At 36.2% G+C, this 24,230-nt stretch overlaps 1 protein-coding gene across 7 annotated transcripts in view; it reads right to left on the minus strand.

Annotated features, from left to right (window-relative positions):
- Window positions 1–1,606: 1,606 nt before the first annotated feature.
- The window catches only part of hmbox1a (homeobox containing 1a), a 664,927-nt gene continuing 642,303 nt past the window's right edge, over window positions 1,607–24,230 (minus strand). Inside the window, exons 2-9 of one of the 7 annotated variants that reach the window (XM_087289424.1) lie at window positions 15,715–16,248; window positions 10,563–10,648; window positions 10,160–10,270; window positions 7,981–8,137; window positions 4,993–5,075; window positions 4,790–4,885; window positions 4,419–4,534; window positions 1,607–2,790 (exon numbers count right to left, since the gene is read on the minus strand). In XM_087289424.1, coding sequence (XP_087145550.1) covers window positions 2,680–2,790; window positions 4,419–4,534; window positions 4,790–4,885; window positions 4,993–5,075; window positions 7,981–8,137; window positions 10,160–10,270; window positions 10,563–10,648; window positions 15,715–16,247 — 1,293 coding nt within the window. In that variant the 5' untranslated portion in view covers window position 16,248 and the 3' untranslated portion in view covers window positions 1,607–2,679. 7 annotated transcript variants of the gene reach the window in all.

A 24,230-nucleotide genomic window follows, 5' to 3' on the forward strand; every position in this document is an offset into this window, starting at 1 on the left:
TAGACACACAAACACATTTTATGTAAATGCAGATATTACTTTATTTTGATGGTCCCTTTAAAACATTTTGTTGATTACAAGTTACACTGAAACTATATGGCAACTGATTCTCATTAGAGTTTTAGTAAACTGTTAGGTTGGTGTTAGGGTTAGTCTAAGCTGACATGTAGTTGCAAAGTTTCTTATAGTCAGTTGAATGTCCGCTGGTGAAGCAGTGTCAGCGGATATTAAGCAGACAGACTACTAATACTCAAATGAGAACTAATTGGTATGTAGATGCAATGTAACAGTCAACAAAGTGTGCAAAAGGCACAATCAAAATAAAGTCATACCAAAATGCCTAAATTGAAATGGTCCAACTTTTTGGTTTCCAATTGAAAAGCAGATTTACATGGGTATACAGCTCTAGCAAAATAATAATAGACCACTTCAAAGTTATTGTGTCTCAGTGTGTTTATGTGTATATACACATATATAACACATATACACTTGCCCTCAATAGTTAGAACATAAAAACTTAATACTGACCTAAAAAAAAAACTTATTTAGTGAGCAGATATCTTTGATTAAATACATTTTTGTATGCACTTTTTTATATTGGTTATCCTTAAAATTAATCATGCACAGAAACCTTGCACACTGAGTTCAATGTGTATTAATAAATCCACTGCAATCAATTGCAAAGCCGAGTCTTCACACAGTGATGATTTGCTGGAAATGTCAATTAAATTGAAATTATCCTGAACAGAGACTGACATTATGTCAAATGTAGTGAGACACACACCAAATAGTGGCTTGGGAAAGGTGTGCTGCATTCACCAGGCAACAAAACCAATATACAACCGGCTACACCAGTGTTTCTCAAACACCCGTCACAATCTGTCTTTATATTTCACACTTTGTTTGTCCTAAAGTGCTCCATGCCGAGAGTAAAAGTTAACAAATTGGTCAGATGGCATTTCATATTTTTGCTCAAGTTTTTTAAAATGTGGCTCGGAATAGTCAAGACACCTCTCAAAACTGTTGCTACAGATGAGAAAAGAATTTATAAAATCAGAAAAAAATCCTTGGATTAGTATTTTTCTGATTTTCTTAATTTTTCTGAGACATTTTTAATTTTTTTTATGTTCCAGAGACTTATTTCAGTATGTTGATGTACAGCTGAAGGCAAAATGATTAGCCCTCCTGTGATTTTTTTTTTCTTTATTAAATATTTCCTAAATGTTGTTTAACAGCAGGGAAAGTTTCACAGTATGTCTGATAATATTTTTTCTTCTGGGGAAAGTCTTATTTGTTTTGTTTTTTTTGGCTAGAATAAAAGCAGTTTTTTGTTTTTTTTTAACATTTTAAGGACAAAACTATTAGCCCCTTTAAGCTTTTTTTTTTTTTTTTTTTTGATAGTCTACAGAACAAACCATCGTTATACAATAACTTGCCTAATTACCCTAACCTGCCTAGTCAACCTAATTAACCTAGTTAAGTCTTTAAATGTCACTTTAAGCTGTATAGAAGTGTCTTAAAAATATCTAGTCAAATAATGTTTACTGTCATCATGGCAAAGATAAAAGAAATCAATTATTAGAAATGAGTTATTAAAACTATTATGTTTTGTTAAAATATTCTCTCCATTAAACAGAAACTGGGGAAAATACAGGGGGGCTAATAATTCTGACTTCAGCTGAAACTAAATATAGAGTAGGGGGCGGAGCTTTCTTTTTGCGCATCATTCCCTAATATCAAACTAGCGGTAAGAGGGGCGTGGCTAAGAATATTGTGGCTGAAGCTCTCAATCTGACATCATCAGTAAAGCACCACCACTGCAAACACTGAAGCAAATGCTCAGACTTTGATTTAAGATTACCGAAACAATTTTCCAATGGATTACCTTGCACAACAATGTGTGCTTGTAAAATAAACATGGTAAATTTTGACTTCATGCAACATTTAACAACAAAATTTTTTAGACTCAGTGTGCAATGAATGTAAAATAATTTCTTATAATAAACACGTCGTCATTTGTCAACAAGACCTACCAAATAGCTATCATTTTTTTTAAATATACTTAGTAAAATGCGGCAAATAGTTGATTTGTGTTAATTCTGGACCCTGATGACAACCGTAAAAGTTCGAACTTTCCATTTGAGCTCCGCAGGACCGCACCTACATAAAAGAAATAAGTTAAGAAGTGAGAGAGAATTCGCTTCCCGTCACACTTTCCCTGGAGAGAGCGAGGCAGTGAACATTTCGTTATGATCCTGACCTCTTATATATCCTGCAAAGAAGACTTCCTGAAAGAAGGAGAAACCGAGAGGCAAAAATTCACGATCCGAGTGTGAGATGGCAGGGTGATGTGTGGCGTGACGTTTTTTAAGTGAACGCGTTTCATCATCAGTTTGAACGCAGCACCTCCTTAATGAGGAGGAGAAGGAAGAGGGGAATGTTGGGTTAACAGTCTTCAGAAATCTCCGCGTTCACTTAGGTCATCCGTGACCGGGCCAGACTCCTAACAGTTCTGTTTTGGCTGTATTTCAGTAACCCCACATTTCTCCGTTCAGCATCCCCCCCACTGACAACAGCGCTGCGTGTTTCACTCATCATCCAGCACTTCTGTCTTGATGTCGCTGGCTGATCCGCCTTGTCGGGCCAGCGCCAAAATGCTGTGGTTGACGGCGGCCATCTCTACTGCCAGAGCGATGGGGTCCTGGTGCTCATTCGGGCCAGTGTTGTCGTCCTGTAGGGAAGCAGAGAACTAGAGATGGGTCTGAAGCCCTCTGCTTTTGCCTCGCAAACCTGTTTTGAGTGACTTTGTGTCATTATTAGACAAAAGGAGCATGAACAGTTCAATCAACACACCGTATTTAGGGGGCCATATCAGTTCATGGCCGATATTAGAAAGTGTGGGTAGACTTTAAAGTAGTGCTGTTAGATTATAATTGTATATTTACATGTTTTGTATATTTAGAATTGTTAATAAATAAATAAAAAAACAAGATTAAATAACTAAGTATAAAATATGTACAAATAATGCTAAATAAACACAAATTTAATTTAAAAAGTACAATTAATTAATTAGTTAATTAATGAAAAAACTTTTGATTTTGGCCAGCTATATACATTTTAATTAAAATTTAATTAATTAAAAATTTAAATGCAAAATCTATTTATAAAACATAATAAATTCAAATTAAAAACAGTTACCATTGATACAAAAATAAAACTGATCCAATAAAAAATATAAAAATAAATAAAAATAAGAAAATATTTTTTTTAAAAAGAAAAAGAAAAATATAGGCCAGCTGCATACATTAATTATAATTTAACTAATCAAATTTTTTTAATTCAAAACCTATTAATAAAACTTATTGATTGAGAAATATTTTCATTTAGCTTTATGGAGAAAACAAATACAATATATATTTTAAATAAATATACTAAAATAAAATGTATTATATTAAAATATGTTTAAATTAAAAACAAGTTACCCACTACTGACACAAACACTGATTCAATTAAAAAAGATTATTAAATGAAAAATAAAAACAAATTTATTTTAAAATAGAAAAAAATATATAGGCAAGCTATATACATTTTAATTAAAGTTTAATTCATAAAAAAATTATATAAAACCTATTAATACAATTTATTAATTGAGAAATATTGCAAGAGAAATATTTTTCATTTTCTTTTAGCTTTTTGTAAAAAAAACAACTAAAATGAAAATTTTTTAAAATATGTATCAAATAAAAAATTATTAAACCATAATTTTTTTTAAAAGTTACCCAATAACACAAAGATAATACTGATTCGATTCCATTAAAAAGAATAAATAAATAAATAGAAAAGGAAATAAATTATTTAATGAAAAACTAAATATTTTTTTCTATTTAATTAATTTCAATTAACTAAAAACCTATTAATAAATGATAATAATAGATAAGTATTTCTTATTTTCCTTTAGCTTTTATGTATAAAAAACGAATAAAATAAAAAATGTAAAAAAATAAATATATTAAAATAAAATGCATTAGATTAAAATATATAAACGGTTACCCATTGATACTAGGATAAGATTGCATCAATAAAAAAAGTAAAATAAATAAACAAAAATAGATATCGTATAGGAATATAGATCAAGTAGAAAAAAGGAAAAATTTTCATTTGAAAACAAGAAAAAAGAAGCCAAATTAAAATTTATAAATTAATAATCCTGCTATAAACATTATAATTAAACTAAGACTTTAAATAAAACCTATTAACAAAAGTATTATTTAAAAATAAAAATGTTTATTATAACTCAACAAAACAATTTTTTCATCTTAATTTAGCGTTACTTAAAAATAAAACCTAAATATTCAGAAATAAATATTCAGAAAAAAAATTTTATATTCTAAAGAAATAATCACAAACAAATCCCTTACCATTCCCAAAACTTGGTCAGCAGCTACCGGTTCACCGTAGTCATTTCCATCGATCTCGTCGCTGTTAGAATGACCTCCCGGGCTTTGGACATCAATCCCATGACTCTCCAGGATTGCTGCTTCTTCGAAAAAAACAGACCTTGCCATAACATATCTGAGCTCATCAGCACATACAGTAAGCCATTCTTAAAAAAATAACATTTCTTTTTTTCTTCAATAAATTCCATCATTCTCAGCAAATGCAAATCTGAAATGAGGCGGCTGCAGAACAGCGATAACAATGCTGAAATAATAAAGCCATTGTCCATATTCAGAATGCATTGTTGCGTGTAATTCCAGCTTTATGGGTCCCCAGAGGGCTTCAACATTACCTATGTTGGCTCTTCTCTTAATTTCCTTCCGTCTGTTGGCGAACCAGTTGTAAACTTTCAGAGACGTGACCCTCTCAAGATCTGAAAGCTTCTTCCCTTAATCAAATAACAGCAGAGCTCATCAATAATGTCTGGGGCCACGATAACAGCTATTTATACGTGCATTCATCTTCTTTATAGAGCTTCTTGTTTAAATATCCTACCTGGTTTCTGAATTACTGCATTGCAGGCGTTGGCAATTTCCTCTCGTTTGGCTTCGTCCGGGTACTGGTTGTCATTGAAGTAACTGGAGGAGAATATAAAAGCAAAAATTGACACATTTTGTAGCTTTAAGTACTAGCTTGCATTCAGGCTTTGTTTAACCAAGATCCACTATTGACTGTTTTATGATGGTTATTTCAGTAGTCAATGCTATCTCTTAACCCACACCCTTACTATAAGTATACAATGCTTCATTTTGAGTGCTGTAAATAAAATAAAAAAACAAGTGATTGATCCATGTAGTCTAATGGATCTGTCAGTTAAGACGATTGATTTATTTATTTATTTTTACAAATATTCAGTAATAATAAAATACATCAACTAGTAGATAAATTAACATTTTATAAACAGATTGACATTAACTCTTCTACCAATTTTTTTTTTAACAGTAATGCGTTCAGTATAATTAACTATTAGTATATTTTTACACCTCGCTGGGTCGAACCTCGGCTCAGTTGGCATTTCTGTAAGGAGTTTGCATGTTCTCCCTGCCTTCGCGTGGGTTTCCTCCGGGTGCTCCGGTTTCCCCCACAGTCCAAAGACATGTGATACAGGTGAATTGGGTAGGCTAAATTGTCCATAGTGTATGAGTGTGTGTGTGATTGTGTGTGTGGATGTTTCCCAGAGAAGGTTGCGGCTGGAAGGGCATCTGCTGAGTAAAAACTTGCTGGATAAGTTGGCGGTTCATTCCGCTGTGGTGACCCTGGATTAATAAAGGGACTAAGCCGACAAGCAAATGAATGAATGAATGAATATATTTTTACACCATTAAATTGATCCATTAATGCATTTGTTATATTATAATAATCAGTGTTTGGCAAGCTACTTGGAAAATGTAGTTTAGCTAGATTCAAGCTATTTTTAATGTTTTGTCATAGTCAATAAAATTTCCAAATAAACATATGAAGCATAATTATTATGTTCAGTTAAACAGCAAAAACGAAAAATTCATCAGAGACATCAGAGATTAACATTTAAAATACTATACAGTAAAGGGAAAAATATAGGAAAGTGTATTATAGTGTATATGTGTGTGTGTGTGTGTGTGTGTGTGTGTGTGTGTGTATATATTGTGTGTATAAATAAATATACACACACACACACACACACACACACACACACACACACACACACACACACACACACACACACACACACACACACACACACACACACACACACACACACACACACACACACACACACACACACACACACACACACACACACACACACACACACACACACACACACACACACACACACACACACACACACACACATATATATATATGGTCACACTTTACAATAAGGCTCATTAGTTAATGTTAAGTAATGCATTTACTAACATGAACAAACACTGAACAATAAATTTACTACAGTATTTATTCATGTTAATAAACGTTAGTTAATGAAAATACAGTAGTTCATTATTAGTTAATGTTAACTCATGGTGCATTAACTAATGTTAACAAGCATGGACTTGAACGTTAATAATGCATTAGTAAATATTCAAATATGATTAACAAATGTTGTACAAGTGTTGTTCATGATTAGTTCATGTTAGTAAATGCAATAACTAATGAACCTTATAGTAAAGTGTTACCATATATATATATATATATATATATATATATATATATATATATATATATATATATATATATATATATATATATATATATATATATATATATATAAACATTATAGTATTTTGTGTTTTTATTAAATTATTTATTGAATAATCTTTTTATTGAGATGTCAAAAATATGACGATATATCATCACAATCATAATTACATATTGTTTAAATTGTACAGGTTGTTTAAATTAGTAACAGATTTTTTTCTAAAAAACATTAGGAAAAAATTGTTTAGAATACAAATCATTTATAGAAGGTATGCACCAGATCATCAATATGACAATGGCTTGTTTAAATAAATCTTTGGAAATAGGGGGAATATGTAGATAGGCGAAGTCAATGTCAGTTTATTACGTCTTTTCCTGTTTCATTTAATAAATTGCTGAAATTTGAATTTGTAATAGGATATATAAAAGTGTCCACATTTTCTCAAAAACAGTAAGTTTGCCTTTTAACATCTTTTGAAATCTTTTCCATAGCTGAACAGAAGGATATATTATTGATCCACTTTACTATAGATGGCCTTTCCATTTTCCTCCAGTACAAAGCTATTAGACGCTTTGCTTGGAGTATACTTATATCGATAAGTTTACAAGTACTGCTGGGGAAGTCAATATCTACACATGTAATTCCCAAAACAAACATTTCCGGTTTTATGGGCAGGTTTATAGATACCTTTCAAAAATGAACATAGCCACCTCTTTCCAAAATTCCTGTACCTTCGGGCAATCCCACATCCAGTGCAAAAGTGTACCCTTTTCAACTGAGCATTTGATGCATGTGTCTGGGATACTCTGTTTAATTTTATTTAACCTGACTGGATTGATGTATGTTCTCGTAATTCAGTTGTACTGTATTGATTTAAGATTGCTGTTAAATGTTGATTGAGCTTTTGTACATATTTCCTCCCATTTATCCAGTGGAATATTTACATTTTATTCTTCTCTTAAGAAAGAGAATTTAAATTCTGATGATTCTGTCGAGCATGATTTTAACATCTTATAGAACATAGATACTAAACCTTTTGATTGAGCAGGTTTTGATAAGAGGTGTTTTCTAAGCTTTGCCTCTAGATGAGTAGAAAGATTGCTCATAAATATTAATATTATGTAAGACATAATAAATATCAATAATGTCCAATAATTTATAAGAGAATACATGTTGAAAGAGGGTCATATTATTGCAAAGCGTTTTAAAATGTTTAAGGATGGTCTTTTCAGAATAAAAGGGATCCATTTTCCAGAATACCTCATAAAAGTCAGACCCTGAGCATCAGTTAATGGTCTCACCTCTCCATGACGGCCAGACACTCTTTCCTCCAGGTGAAGCGGCTGCCGCGCCGCAGGCGGAAGCTGCCCTGCGTGCTGCTGATGGGTGGAGGAGTCTGACGCCACTCCACAATGTCCTCCAGGGCCATCGGTGTGGGACGCATCGCTAGAGTCGCACCTGAGACACAAAAATCATCACATCAGCTCAGGTGAAGCATGAGGACACACTGAAGATCAAGCAGATGATCATGAAAATGTTCTGGGTTTAGAGTCATGACCGTTTAGTTAAATCACTGAATGTCTGATTTCTTCCTTAAGAACAAAATAAAGGAGACGGGAGACTGAGATGAAGGAGTCTATAGAGATTTTGCCTGCATTTAAAACTTTATGCTTATGAGCTAGTTATGTGTATTTAAAAAAGCAGCACTGTATTGATATTATTCATTCTAGATAGGGCTAGCTACAGGGTCACGGAATATACAGCTGAAGTCAGAATTTTTAGCCCCCCCCTGTTTATTTTTTGCCCAATTTCTGTTTAACGGATAGAAGACTTTTGTAAACATAATAGCTTTAATAACTCATTTCTTATAACTGATTAATTTTACCGTTGTCATGATGTAAGTGAATAATATTTGACTAAACATTTTTTAGATCACTTCTATACAGCTTAAAGTGACATTTAAAAGCTTAACTATGTTAATTAGGTTAACTAGGCAGGTTAGGGTAATTAGGCAAGTTTTTGTATAATGATAGTTTGTTCTGTAAAAAAAAAATCTGCTTTTATTCTAGCCGAAATAAAACAAATAAGACTTTGTCCAGAAGAAAAAATATTACCAGACATACAGTGAAAGTTTCCTTGCTCTGGGAAATATTTAAAAAAAGAAAAAAAATTAAAAGGGGTGCTAATAATTCTGACTCTATATATTTTTTTATTTATGTAGAGCTCTAATATTTCAGAAATAGGCTCTATGATTCACAGAATCAAGTCTTTAAGATGTAATTCGCCGTATGATACAGAACACAATGGAATTTGGTAAATTTTTTGATAATTAATTCAACAATTAACTCTACATTCTTGGCAACTCATTAAAATAAATGTTTAACCTGAAGAAAATACATGACAGAAAAATAGACAGGTTAATACAAATGTATATATAAAAAATTATAATAACAATAATGTATTTTTATTATTATTATTTAGTATCTGAGGAAATAAAGATTTTTTTTTCTTCATTGCTGTAAATTTTAACAGGAATAAACAGAATTTGAGAAAAAAATATTTCAGTGTAAAAATATTAAACTTTAAACAGTTTCTTGATTTCAACTAATCAATAATTAATATTACACAAACTGAATCCAGATTTGTAAAAAAATAAATAAATGGTTGCCATTCCTGGAGCATGTCAAATCTCTGCAACTTAAGGCAGTTAGTGTCGAATTAATAGTTGCTCATCTTGCACTTTTAGGGCTCTATTTTGACGATTTAGGCGCAAAGTCCAAAGCGCAGGGTGCAAAAGCATTATGGCCGTGTCAGAATCCACTTTAGCTATTTAAAGGACGGAATAATCTGCTCTGCGCCGTAGCGCATGGTCTAACAGGGTTGAGCGTTTTTTTCTTAATGAGTTATAGGTGAGTTTTGAGAATAAACCAATCAGAGTATCATCTCCCATTACCTTTATGAGTCAGTTGCGTCACACATTAGTTAAATACATTTTTAGTTGTAGTACACATTAGTTAAATACACATTAGTAAATAGCATTTGCTATTTACATGGCGGACTTTGTAATTGGAAAAACTGAGCACTTCACAAGCGAGAAAACAGTTAAACAGACCATCTGCAACGAGAGAATGAGAGATGAGCCTCCTCATTTATTTTCACTTACACTCTCGTTCGTGGATAAGGAAACTTTTTGTACGCACAGGCATCCATTAGGATGCTAAATTTTAGATCAACTATTTTTTTAATGATAAGCTCCATTAACAAGAATAATACAAACAAAGATAATCATGAAAAATGAGCATTGACAATAAATTAAATGAACACATTAAAATTAAAGCCCAAGTAGAAATCTTCATGGAACTACATTTTGACCAACACTAATGTCTTCTGATTTAAAGTGCATTTTGAGAGTCAAATTTAAAGTTATTGCTGGATGACAGACGCGCCAGTAAGATGTTCTGCTGGGGTCAATGAAATTACCAGGTGTCGTTTTCTCCAGTTGGTACCAGCGGTAGAAAGCTCTTTTCTTCTGCTCGCTGAGGTCTGAGCCCTGCTGGAGAAGCCAATGAGAGATCCTGCTCTGACTGATACCTGCAGAGAATTAAACGCACTCTGACTGCATATTCCTCTCTCAGGCCTGCCACGACAAATCCCACAACCTTAACAAACAACAGCCATAAAGCTGACACTTTTGATTAAATGTTACTAGAAGAACATGTAGCCCAGTGCTTTGTTGTGGCACAGCGAAATACTAAAGTAAAATGCTCTGTTTTCTAATGACACTAAACAACTAAAGGACATTTTTTTTATTAAGCAAAGCCATGTATTTGCAGTGTATTTACAGTGTATTTGGAAGCAAAAAGCTTAAAGCAGAATTACTGACCTGTCACTTGTGCAACTACAGCCTGTGATATTCGCCGGTTCCCCAAGAACGCTTTAATCTCTTCTTTAATTATAGCACTGTCCATTCTGCAACAACAGAGAGAGAGATTAAAAAAGACATTACATGAAAAAAGTCAATGCTATTTTTGCTCACATTTCTAAAAGAGCCATTTATTACTACAACAGCGCTTCTAGTGTGTATATTTAGCTGTATTTTGGCATATGAACAAACAGTAGGTGTTAAAAACACTAATTGAAGTCTAACAAAATGTAGACATACAGTTTTACTTCAGATATGACCAAGGTTAATGAGCGCTTGGTTATTTAGGTGATTTTAAAGGGGTGGTCCACTACGATATCCTATTTTAAACTTTAGTTGATGTGTAATGTAGCTGTGTGAACATAAACAACATCTCTGAATCTAAGACGTTCAAAGTTCAATGCATAGGAAGACAGTAGCTTTTACAGAATTGAGCTTAGTAAAGCTTAGCATATACATCCGGGTTAGCGAGATCACAAATGTTTCAGGTTCACGGCATTTACCATGCGCATACACCTCGCATAGTGAAGGGGTGTGGCCAGAGGTGCTGTAATGTTACAACAGAGCAAGCTAAAATGTAGTCCAAACGCTGCTATTTCCACAGAGCTTGTTCTGTTCCTGTATTTAGGCAAAGGACGTGACGCAAAGAGAGAATTGCTTACAGTTTAGTTTTAATCATGTTCCAGAGAATTATAAAAAGTATATAGCTAGCATTTGACAAAGGACAGCTTCCAGAATCTCTCCCAGTTCAGCGCTGGATTTAGCTAAAAACTTGTTATAGAAGGAGCAGCTCCAACCATAACAGACGAAGCTGTGGATTGTGGGTTTTTTAATTTGTTCAAATAAATCTATTACATGCACAGTTTCAAGCGTTAACAGCATGTTGTAGCAAGGACATAAACAAGGATGTAAACAACGGGAAATGCTGTTTGGAATTGCTAACAGTTTAGCTACATATATATGAAAGACACTCGTCAGATTTTATTTTAGAGAGCAGGCATAAGGTTCATCCGTGTCCTTTTCATTTTCTGTCTGATTCAGGCTTCAAACTGATAAGCTAACAGCTACACTGACTGACTGTATTTACACAGCAAAGGCACAGCGCATGCTATAAGGGTCTTGATGCTTTTCCTGGTGACATGGAGCCGATCCACAAATCACAGCGCATTATGTTAGCTGACCAATCAGAGCCTCATGAGGATGAACTTTTGCAGAACTTAGAAAATATGAAAGCTGTTTTCATGTTAGCTGAGTAGCTGTATATATTCAAAGTAAGATATATGAAACAATAACCTGATATTTTACAAGTGAAGCATGAACACACATTGCTTTGCATCTTATAGACACAACCAAGCCTTAAAAATACATTGTGGATCACCCCTTTGAGATGAGGAGTTCATTTGTGATTTAGTGATTCATCCAAATAACTGTACACAAGCATTAGTTACGAGTGAGAGGATTCAATAAGTCATGAGTTCATTTGTAAGTCATTTTGAACTTATAACGTAACAAAACTGATCAGAAGAGTCATTTGTGTTGCACTATTCAAATACACACTTTACTTCAGTTAGGATGTGAAAACTCTAATGATTCAGGCAAAAAAAAAAAAAAGGTTCATGAATTGGACGATATGTTTTTCGTACATTTCATTATGTTGCACCACCCACATTAGCAGTTCATTTCAGTTCAGATATGTCTGAACTTCTCTGAAGATAATGAGATTAGCTGCTTTGGGCTGATAAATTAATTTGTGACTCATAGCGAATGAGTAATGTAATAAACCCTTGATAAAGTCACATGTTGGTGAACTGAACTACATACAGTAGTTGTTTTTGCTTTGCATGTATGATTTTGCCCCATCCAAACACACCCAGATTTCTTCTTAAGTTCAGCTATGATTCATGATTCTGCCATTTTAGGCAGATAAGTTGATTTGTCATTTGTTTTGAATGATTTGTGCTTAATAACTCTTAATAAGACCTAATTGTCCATAATTTGTAAGATAATTATTTTTAATGTTGCACCAATCATATACAACAGGGAAAATAAGTATTGATGTCATGTTTTTTTTTTTTCCTGGGAATATTATTTCTAAATGAGCTGTTGACATGAAGTTGAACCAGGGGTCTGTTCTTCGTACCTCGCTTAAATGATCTAAGATTATTTGGCAGATCCTGGATCTTTTAATCTTGATAACTGATCTCTCGCTAATTTGGTTCTTCAAACAAGTTCGCGAATCAGATTAGAATGTCAGGATAAACTGATCTGAGATCGCTGCGTGTGTTGTAAAGGACAGATCTATCGATCCTCGAAACCATGATCAGCAATGCAACGATTGGCTGACGGCACAGCAGTGTAATGACATCATCTGATTAATATTCAATTATCCATGTGAGCAAAATTACATCAAATTAGCAGTAAACGGCTTGTTAAATATGACACGCAATAACCTTCCACATTGTTGTGAGCTCCAGGCTTTACTCTTTTATGTGTCAAGAGTATTCAGCATGTATTTCAATGCAAATCAATGTATTTAGTTCTACATTTAGAAAGATTTTCTTTATTATAGTAGCCGTTTTTTAATCGGTGTAAAGAATAACTGGTTGTTTACAAAAGCATTTTTATATTGATAAAGGTGTCTGCAACTTTTGTGAAGCATCAAATCACTGGCATATTAAATATGAAAACATGTTTATGACTGCATAAATGTATTTTATGTCAGTTTTATCTTTGCACCACTAGGTGGCAGTCTTTGTACTTTCATTTCGAGGGTGCAGATTGCATAAGTTTTATTAATATGTATAACTTTATTTATTTTATTAATAACTATAACTTTATACATAGTTTAAAAATATGTACCATTTTCCCAAGTGTATATAACTACTACTGTAAGAAAATATCAGAATTCGGAACATACTTTCTGTATTATCTTTGCTTGAACTAAGCCGATCTAATCCTGTTTATATGAATTGAACCTGCTCCCGATCAGGTTTGAGCTAGCAGAACTGTTGCTATGACAACAACTCTCGGATCAGCTTTGAAGAACGAAACGATCCTGGATCGTGTCAAACCGTCAATATCCAAATCCAGCTAACTGAGTAATCCACGTACGAAGAACGGACCCCAGATGTTGGTAAAACCCCAAACAAAACAAACCTGAAAATAAATCTAAAAAAAAAACTGAAAAATAAGTGATGTATAATAACAATGGAATGACACAAGGAGAAAGTGAACTACTGAACATACTTTCTGTATTATCTTTGCTTGAACTAAGCCGATCTAATCCTGTTTATATGAATTGAACCTGCTCCCAGTCAGGTTTGAGCTAGCAGAACTGTTGCTATGACAACAACTCTTGGATCAGCTTTGAAGAACGAAACGATGGTGGATCGTGTCAAACCGTCAATATCCAAATCCAGCTAACTGAGTAATCCACGTACGAAGAACGGACCCCAGATGTTGGTAAAACCCCAAACAAAACAAACCTAAAAATAAATCTAAAAAAAAAACTGAAAAATAAGTGATGTATAATAACAATGGAATGACACAAGTAGAAAGTGAACTACTGAAATGTTTGTGGAGATGGCAGCTTAAATCTGCCTCTCATATAAAGAATGAAGTCACACGAATTGCTCAGGTGTGAGTTTTTTACAGACTTCAACAGAGAATAAAACTGTAAGTGGTTCTCTGAATGTCATCTATCAAATTTTATCTTCATTTTGTATTCTCTAGTAGATTCATGTCAGATAATTGGCTGGACCATTCTGCAGCTTGATTTTCTTTCTCTGAAAGCATTTGAGAGTTTCCTTGGCTGTGTCATTGTGTGATCATTGTCTTGCTGAAATGTCCACCCTGATTTCATCTTCATCATCCTGCTCATGTAGATGTTGAACTGAAGCAGTGAATATTAATTTACAATGACGAAGGGCAGAGACATTTCAGCTGTTGTCTGGGCTTTCACTTCCTTTCTACACCTCCCTTTATTTATGTGTTCAATACTTTTTCCCTGTGTCGTTTCATTTTATTATGCATAACTTGATTTGTAAATTAATTAGTTTTATTTTCTGGGCACATATGGATTGCTTTGGTAGGTACCAAAATCTGTTGGTCAGCAGCACCTTTAGAAATATGTTTTCTGAGAAAAATGGTGACATGTTCAATGCTAATTTGCCCCACTGTACACGTGTACATTTTTGTCAGATATGATCAAATAGTCAATGAGCGAGTCAGATTCAGTGTGGATTCTGCCGTTTTAGGCTGAAGAGTTGATTTGTGACTCGTTTTGAATAATATATACTGGGGTTTGTTGCACCATCCAAATACACCCAAAAGTTCAGGTATGACCAAAGTTTGGAGTGGTTTTCTTGTTTTGAACTATTCAAGACAAGTAAAAGATTCAATATACATAAAACTATAACATTCATTCATTCATTCATTCATTTTCTTTTCGGCTTAGTCCCTTTATTAATCTAGGGTCACCACAGCGGAATGAACTCACAACTTATCTAGCATATGTCTTACGCAGCGGATGCTCTTCCAGCTGCAACCCATCACTGGGAAACATCCATACACACTCATCCACACACATACACTACGGACAATTTTAGCCTCCCCAATCCACCAATGCCACATGTTTTTGGAGTGTTTTTGCTGTTTTCTTGCTGTAAGGGCGAACGTGCTACCCACTGCGCCACCGTGCAGCCAAAAGTATAACATATATAATCTAAAAATATATATATGTTAATAATATAATACATATAAACAATTGTTCAGAATTTTTTAGTGCATTATGTTGCACCATCCAGTATTTCATTCTCAAATGCAACACAAATGCTTTTAACTTATTTCTTTCAAAGGGGCTGAAACTGTCACCACTGGCTTGCATGGTTTGGGACTTGTGGAGCTGCACATCATTGGATTTTTCAGTGACATTTATATTAGACTGACCTTTACTAAACTGCACTTTTTAATGTGCTAGAACTTCTACGTTAAGCTGCACTGACGCAATCTACATTGTAAAAGCGCTATAGAAATAAAAAGATTAAATGAATTGAAAAAAAAATGTGGTTTCAATTTCCACCTAAGTGACCTGTCCCGAGTCCTTTCCACTGACCTCATGAGCTCCTCGACTCGGTCATCGATGTCCATTTCCTCATCGGGGGGCTCGAAGGGAAAGGCCCGTGAGGAGACGTTGCTAACAGTGAAGCGGGGTGGCGAGAGTTTCCCATTGGACATAGAGGCAAGGGCGTCCCGTCCATTTTGGACCAGGGGTGCTACAACCGGCATAGAGGTGGGGGCGGTCGGCGGAGGGGAGGTTTCATAACTGTTGCTCGGAGACGGGGAGAGGCCATTGCCACGGAAACCCGTCTGCGTGGCTGTAGAGGTCGTTGAAGAAGAGGCTGTGAGGTTGTTGGAGGAGGTAGTGCAGGAGTTGGAAGAGGTGGTGGCGTTACTGCTGTGATTGATGGCGGAGGTCCCACCGTGAGCATGCCGATGGCCAAACTTCTCCACATGTTCGCGGTCCAGCCGGTCAAGGGTGTCCAGAGCATGCAGGATCTCTTGCTTTGTCATGCCACTCCGACGTAGCCTCTGCAGTAAGTCGATCTGCTCAATGGTAAAACGAGGCTCATCTGTATAATGGGACATTCTGCCAAATAGAGAGAGAGAGATCTGCAGTATTAGAGAATTGATGGCATAGGAAATCCTTAAACTTGTGCTGATGAAACACAACTTGTGTAGAGTGTATGAAAGTCATGATAACACAGCCTAGACAAAGAACAAGTTTTGGTGTAGGGAATGCAGCAGAGACACGCGCATGAGCTCCGAATAAAGCATCATTTTTTCCAAGAAATGTCAAAGTCACCGCACCTTTATCGACCAATCATTGCAACAGAAGTCCGGAGCCTGTCTGAGGTCAAGGCAAAGACACTGCATGCATTACCACAGAATTTTTAATAGACTTTAAACAGCAGAAAGCTGGGACACGTGAGGAGGGGGAAGGAGGTTAACTTTAGGGAAAACTGCCAAGAAAAATTCCATCCGAGGCGGCCAACCTACTTTTAGTGAAGACGCTGAGGATGAATCACTCTCCGTATAGGCGTTTGTCTGAGAATAGTTCTCTCAATGCCAGACTGTTGCCCGCACACACACACATATAGACACACAATTATGCTGTAGCACACTCTGCATTTTAGTGCTGGAGTTTTGAAAGGAAGCTACAACTTGTGACGCTGCAGCGCACAACTCGTGCCAATGCAATATGCATTCCATATGGCAGTGTAATGCAATCACGGAAACGAAAAAAAGGGTGAGGCTTCTTTTAACAAAATGAAGATTTCAACCTCCCTGCGACATTCTTCAAGAATAAATTCTGCTGATGAGCGAATATGACTGTCTGCTGGTGTCTGCACTGCATAAAATGCATAAAAAAAGATTTCTGCTCACTCAAGCACCCTTAAAAAGCTTCAAAAGGTTTAATTATCTAGAGGCATCGGATACAGCAAATCAGCAGAAACAACAATAAATCCAGGAGTTTTTAGGCATTCAGATTTGTCTGTAATTTTCATGCATCTCCTAAAGAACAATACAGTAATCCTATAAAGACATGGGACGATAACCGGTTTCAAGGTTTTCCATGGTTTGGAAAAGTCAAGGTTTTAATACCACTAAAATGTTCTGTCATACCATTCCTAAGGTATATGCAAAGTCTTTTTTTTATGTATTTTTACATATTGTAATGAAATCAGAGTTTTTTAAGCTAATGAAAACAGCAGAAGTCAATGACTTATTTAAAATATTTAGCCTGACATCTTGACTGTTTCAAAATATTATAAATATTTTATAAAACAAATTAAATTGTGTTCAGTTGTGTTACCCAGACATTTAAAAAGAACTTATTTTAGAGCAGTTATCACAATACCGTGATACTGTGAAACCGTCAAACCGTGGTATGTTTAGCCAAGGTTATCATATCGTCAAAAACTTATACCGGCTTATGCCTAATCCTGTAGCAAACAAGAAGTGTGAAAAAAGCAGACAGAATTGCAGTATCGCGTCATGGAATTGGAATTAGCTGTTTAATGTAAAACCATCACAGAGTTCTTCAAGTTTTGGAATAATAAATGGAAAGCAGGGCTATACACTAAATCAAACTGTAATGTGGACCAAAGTCTGTAAATATTAAGCCCTCAAAATAATATTTCAAGTCTGCATGTTCTGTGTAAGTGAATTGAGGGGTTTCATTTATTACACATTCTGAAGCATGTGACCCTCTAGGTTTTCACACCTGCTCTCTCACTGAATGCATGAACTTGATCTCCACAGCTGCTCAGCATTTTACATATATTAAGATCTAAAATCATACAGTGTTGCTTGAAAATCTGTGAAACCGTTGAGCAGCTCAAAGCTTTCTGCTTGATGCCCCTTTTTTATCATGTGAAGTCTCACAAACTAATTTCGAGAGGAGCACTATCGTCTTTTTGGTAGAATCCCACCCTTCCACCCCACCTCCTCCTTTTTCTCCCCATCTAAAGCCTGGTTTATTCTGCGTCAAGTGACCGGCCTAACCCACGGCGCATACAACGCCCGTAGCTGTGCATTTATACTTCTACGCGCTGTCTCTGTGGGTCTGCATTAACCCTTCCGAAACGCTAGTTGGCAGTGAGGTGTTAATGTTCCTCTGTGTCGAGTTTCTTCGCTGCTGTTTTGCTTTTCCTGAACACTTCCGGGATGTACAAGTGGCTCAAACTCGCTCATTTTGAGGCAGGAACCGGCGGACGTGCAACAACTTTAACTATGAGGTAAACATAAAAAAAAAATTTCCATCCGGAGCTCCTTCACGGGACTCCACACTTGTAAACAATCGCTCCATCAGGCTCGCACCATTCACGCGGCTCTCGGTCCCGCCCAGACTCGTCAGCGCTACCAAGCCGACCAATCACAGAGCTTGTGCTACGCGTCGTTGCGACGTGTAGTTACATTTTTTGAGAGGTGCACGTCAGCGACGCCGACGGCCACGGCGAAGGGTTATGCGTCAGCGCCATAGCATATGCCGGCGTTTGACGCAGAAGTATAAATCAGCCTTAAAGGCGGAGCGATCGAGACCTACCTGATCTCGGATCCCCTGATATGCTTCTAGACCGGGCAGTAGCCCTGGGCTTAAATATCTCCGAGCTCAGGGTTCTCTCCCGGGACAGCATGCCAAACCTGCTATAAATGCCAAGCATATCTAAGTGGGAACTCTTGAATAGCATTAAATGTAGGCTGATTCGGGTTTAGGGTGATTAATTAAAAAGAAATTCCATTAAGCAAAACTGTGACTGTCATGCACATCTTATCAGGGAAGCATGGTTGTGTGTACTAAATCATTAATTTTTCTTCTGCGTAGTCCCTTTATTCATCAGGGGTCACCACATCGAAATGAACCGCTAACATATCCAGCATATGTTTTACACAGTGGATACCCTTCCAGCTGCAACCTAGTACTGGAAAACACCCATACATTATCACAAGCACACATATACACTACGGCCGATTTAATTTATTCAACAGCGCAAGGACTGTGAGGGAAACCGGAGCACCCGTAGGAAACTCACGTGAATGTGGGGAGAACATGCAAACTCCATACAGAAACGCCAACTGACCCAGCCAGGACTCAAACCGGCGACCTTCTTGCTGTGAGGTGACAGTGCTAACCATTGAACCACTGTGTAGCCCAGTATTAAATCTAAACACTATAAACAATTGACTCAAGTTGTGAAGTGAAGTATTTTCACAAACTTTCAGATGCACCAGCATGTACTACACAGAGCCGTAGTTAATTGAGAAGCTACATAAATTGCTGTCATTATAATAGAACCATTATCTTGAGTTCACTATCGTCCAATTAAATCGATTTCAATTTTGCATAGCTTATCAGTTTACTACAACACTGCTCCACCTGAAAGCATGTGCTGGATATTTACTAGAACCAGCTTTACTGACAAAATGCACATGAAAAACGCCTTTGATTTATTCAGGGTATCTGCAAGTTTTTGAGTTATATTTAAGACTTTTAAGACCTTTTTAAGCATGCAACTATTATTGACCATCCTTAACACGGTTAATTATACTATTATTATTATTTTTTATTATTATTATTCTATATATATAAATATATATATATATATATATATATATTTATGTGTGTGTATATATATATATATATATATATATATATATATATATATATATATATATATATATATATATATATATATATATATATATTTATGTATATATTTATGTATATATGTATATATATATATATATATATATATATATATATATATATATATATATATATATATATATATATATATATATATATATATTATTATTATTATTATTATTATTATTATTCCACCAAAGACTACAAATTGACTTTGGTTCTGCCCATGTTGTTCTGCATGATGATGACCAAAAAGGTTTGAGTAGATTTGTCCAAAATGGTTTCAAAACAGAAACAAAAACTTCTTTATGGTGCCAGTTAGATTGCATTTTCAAGATCTCTGAGACTAATTAAAGCCTTATTTTTATTTTGGAATTTAACACGTTATGGACACCCTGTAACTGTCCAGCACTAACTAACTAAATATAAGTTTCAAGAGTTCACACTTAGCTGATGATTAATTATAAAGCTTGTTTGGCATGCCGTCCCAGGAGAGAGCCCTGAGCTCATAAGATCCTCGAGCTCGGGGCTCCCTCCCGTTTGCAAGGCGAGAGGGAAGTTTGAGCTCAGGTAGATCTCGAGAACTCCCTTGCTGTAGTAACTAATGAAAAGATAGCGATTGCTCTTAAGAGATAACTACTTACTAGGAGCATGTCTATGGTGCCGATTTGGATTAGTCAATTAACTTGTGTTGCATGTTTTTGGTGGGAGGAAACGGGGAAACCCCGGGAAAACCCACATGGGCACGGGGAGAACGTGTAAACTCTGCACAGAAAAGTTGGCTGGCTTTGTAAGGACTAGAACCAGTGACGTTCTTGCTGTGAGGCAACAGTGCTAACCACTGAGCCACCGTGCCACCCATCTAGAAAAGGAGGAGGAGGAGTAGGGTTGGAAGGGGGGATTCTTCAAAATGAAGATGGCTGTCATATGGAACTCAGGGTATTTATAGTGGCTTAGGAATCATCTGATTGGTAAATCATAAATTGAATAATGCGGAGCCGGCTGCAAGCAATAATAAGCATGTGATCCTCTCCAAATTAGTTTATAAATAAACTTCACTAATTAACATTGTGCCTGAAACCACTTACGACTTGACGCTGCATGATAGGATAGTGTATCATCCATTGGACGTGCACTACAGAATCTCGCTGGAATTTGTAGGCTTTCCGAGAATTTCTCACCTACTGTTTTTCGAATTCTATGAATTCAAACATACTACTCAGCTTGCATTTTGTTTTTCACATACTATATAGAAGGGAAGTAAGTGATTTTGAATGCAGCCTATCAGTCTATTAACCTAATATTTACCTAGTGTACATGCAAAATTAATAACAATAATAATTCCTTACATCTAAATAGCGCTTTTCTGCACACTCAAAGCGCTTTACACAATGGGGGGGGATCTCCTCATCCACCACCAGTGTGCAGCATCCACCTGGATGACGCGACGGCAGCCATTTTGCGCCAGACCGCACACCACACACCAGCTGATTGGTGGAGAGGAGACAGTGATGGAATTGAATATGGGGATGGTTAGGAGGCCATGATGGACAGAGGCCAGTGGGCAGATTTGGCCAGGATGCCGGGGTTAAACCCCTACTCTTTTCGAAGGACATCCTGGGATTTTTAACGACCACAAAAAGTCGGACCTCGGTTTAACGTCTCATCCGAAAGACAGCGCTCACTGAGCAGTATAGCGTCCCTGTCACTATACTGGGCATTAGGACCCACACAGACCGCAGGTTGGGCGCCCCCTGCTGGCCTCACTAACACCACTTCCGGCAGCAACCTAGCTTTCCCATGTGGTCTCCCATCCAGGTATTGACAGGGCGCAGCCCTGCTTAGCTTTAGTGGGCGACCATGTGAGAGTTGCAGAGAGCTAGCTGCCGGCTAAGTAAAACCCCCCAGCTACACTAGTACATCCAAGTGGGTAACAGATACAGGTGAAAAACATTTGCGTGTGTAATTAACTACTCCGTAGACCAATCAAATTAGACTTTCAGTATAATGCCATGGTCAAACTACAGCTTACGAAAATCTGTCATATAATGCTGCGAAAAGGCGCGGTATTAAACAAGATGATTAGATGTTAAAAAAGTGAGCGACAGGTCCATATTTTACATTTCTGTCCAGAGAGGTCATGTTTTAATCTTCGAATGGTCTCACGCAGTCACGTGATGCATTTTTGCAGGTCAGAGTTCACTAAGCTTGAACTTTCCAAGGCAGGGTGCACTGCAAAACTTGTCCCACAAGCTTGCGTTTCCGCCAGTCTGTCACATTTGCATGTTCATAAATGGAAGTCTATGGGGAGAAAAGTGCAGTGTGACCTGACTTAATGCAGCGCATGAAGTAACTTAAGCAACGATGTTAACCTGCCAAAATAAAAGTTTGGTTCAACTATATCTATTTTTCTTCAGCTAAGTCCCTTAATTATCAGGGGTTGCCACAGCGAAATGAACCGTCAACAAATCCAGCATTTTTTTCATAGCGCATAGCGCAGTACTGGGAAACACTAACACACAAATGCATTCACACATGCATGCACTCATACACAACGGTCAATATAGTTTATTTAATTCACCTATAGCGTATGTTTTTGGACTGTGGGGGAAACCGGAGCACATGGAGGAAACCCATGCCAACATGGTGAAAACATGCAAACTCCATACAGAAATCCCAAACTGGACTCGAACCAGCAACCTTCTTGCAGTGAGGTGATAGTGCTAACCACTGAGCCACTGTGCCACCCTTGGTTCAACTTTTGAAATTTTAACAGGAACAAAATATAAATTGAGAAAAAAAAGTACAACTTATTTCAGAAAAAGTTACTTTTTTTTGGTTAAAAAAAGTTTCATTATTACAAATAACTGGACATGGTTTTGTTTAACACTTTAAACTTTTAAAACAAAAATACTAACACAAATTATGAAGGGGAAAAAATAAATTAGTAATTTAAAAAATTTAATCTAGCATCGACAGTGGAAATTCACAAATTAAGAAAACATTAAATGCCATATTGTCCCATGGATGTTTACACCACATATACAATAATAGGGTGACAAAATGTTCATAACAAGATAATATTAAGAAATTAAGAAATGTGCCATTTTACATATCAGACCTGAATCTGAATAATCACTGCCTATAGCTGTCCAATAAACCACAGCGACACAAGAATTCAGAATCGCCCATATGGAGGTTCAACCACAGGCACGCACAACCATTTCTACTGAGAATAAACTTGAAGACAAACCAGCTCAGTTAACCAGACTGCACACATGCAATTAGTATGACAAATAAATGTTTAACAATTCAAAATGCAGCTGCACCTATAAGCACAACAATCATCAAGAGAGATCCAATCTTGCTATATCGAGCATTAAACACAAGGTTACTGGTGTGCATGCAATTTTAATAACATTTTACTGCTCTGAGGAATCTTAGAGTCCAGACTGCTCATTGTTTCCTTGCATATTCAGTCTTTTCTGGCATATGCATGGAATCATAAAAGCATTCATAGATCGCAGTTATGAAACTATTGTACCGAGGCAGCGGTTTTGCAGGAAACTCATCTGTTTTGCAGCAGCCGAAGATCAAAGTTGATTTTGTCCATATGCCCAATGGTTCTCCTCATCAGCACGCCATTCAAAAAAGCCCCAAAACTCCCATTATTTCTATTCTCTGCTATTTTTAAACCCCGTTTGTTTCATATGTAACTTGTGGTGATGTTTAAAATATCAGTTTACCTCTATAAACAGATGGTAATAATTATTAGACCTTCACTGATCAGTGAAATCGTTCATTCAGACATCTGCCATGCTGGTGCCCACTGTGGTTCTATGATAAATGTTATGTCTGTAATTATATTTAAACAACATCAACAGAAAAAAACTGGACATTACACAAGTCAGGGTCACACAAAACCAGGGTTGCCCAAAGTTGGTCCTGGAGGGCCGGTGTCCTGCAGAGTTTAGTTCCAACACCAATTAGACACACCCGAACCAGCCAATCAAGCTCTTTCTGGGTATGTTAAAGAGCCCATATTATGGGTTTTTGAAAATTCCCCTCCATGTAGTGTGTAACACAGCTCTAAGTGAAGTGGAGTATCCAGCTAAGGCTTAAATCTGTTAGTGTACAGTGTTAAAAACGGTTGATTCATCTAAAAAAGAGTCGACTCATAGTGCTTCAAACGAGTCGCCTTGATACTGATTCATTAGGTGTTTCGCCATGACGTACGAACGAAACCAAGTTATTCACGTGCACGCGCAAACCCGGGAGATTTCAAACCTGAGGCCCCGCCCTCTGACGCAGAAACCGAGACACACACACACACACCCACAAACATGCCGGTCGATTGAAGTCACACTGCAGATGGATATATTGAGTCTCTACCCAAAGATGAAACCTCAGCATTATAGCCA

The sequence above is a fragment of the Danio rerio genome, chromosome 17 (assembly GCF_052040795.2).
Source record: "Danio rerio strain M-AB ecotype USA chromosome 17, GRCz13ab, whole genome shotgun sequence".
Classification (NCBI taxonomy): Eukaryota; Metazoa; Chordata; class Actinopteri; order Cypriniformes; family Danionidae; genus Danio; species Danio rerio.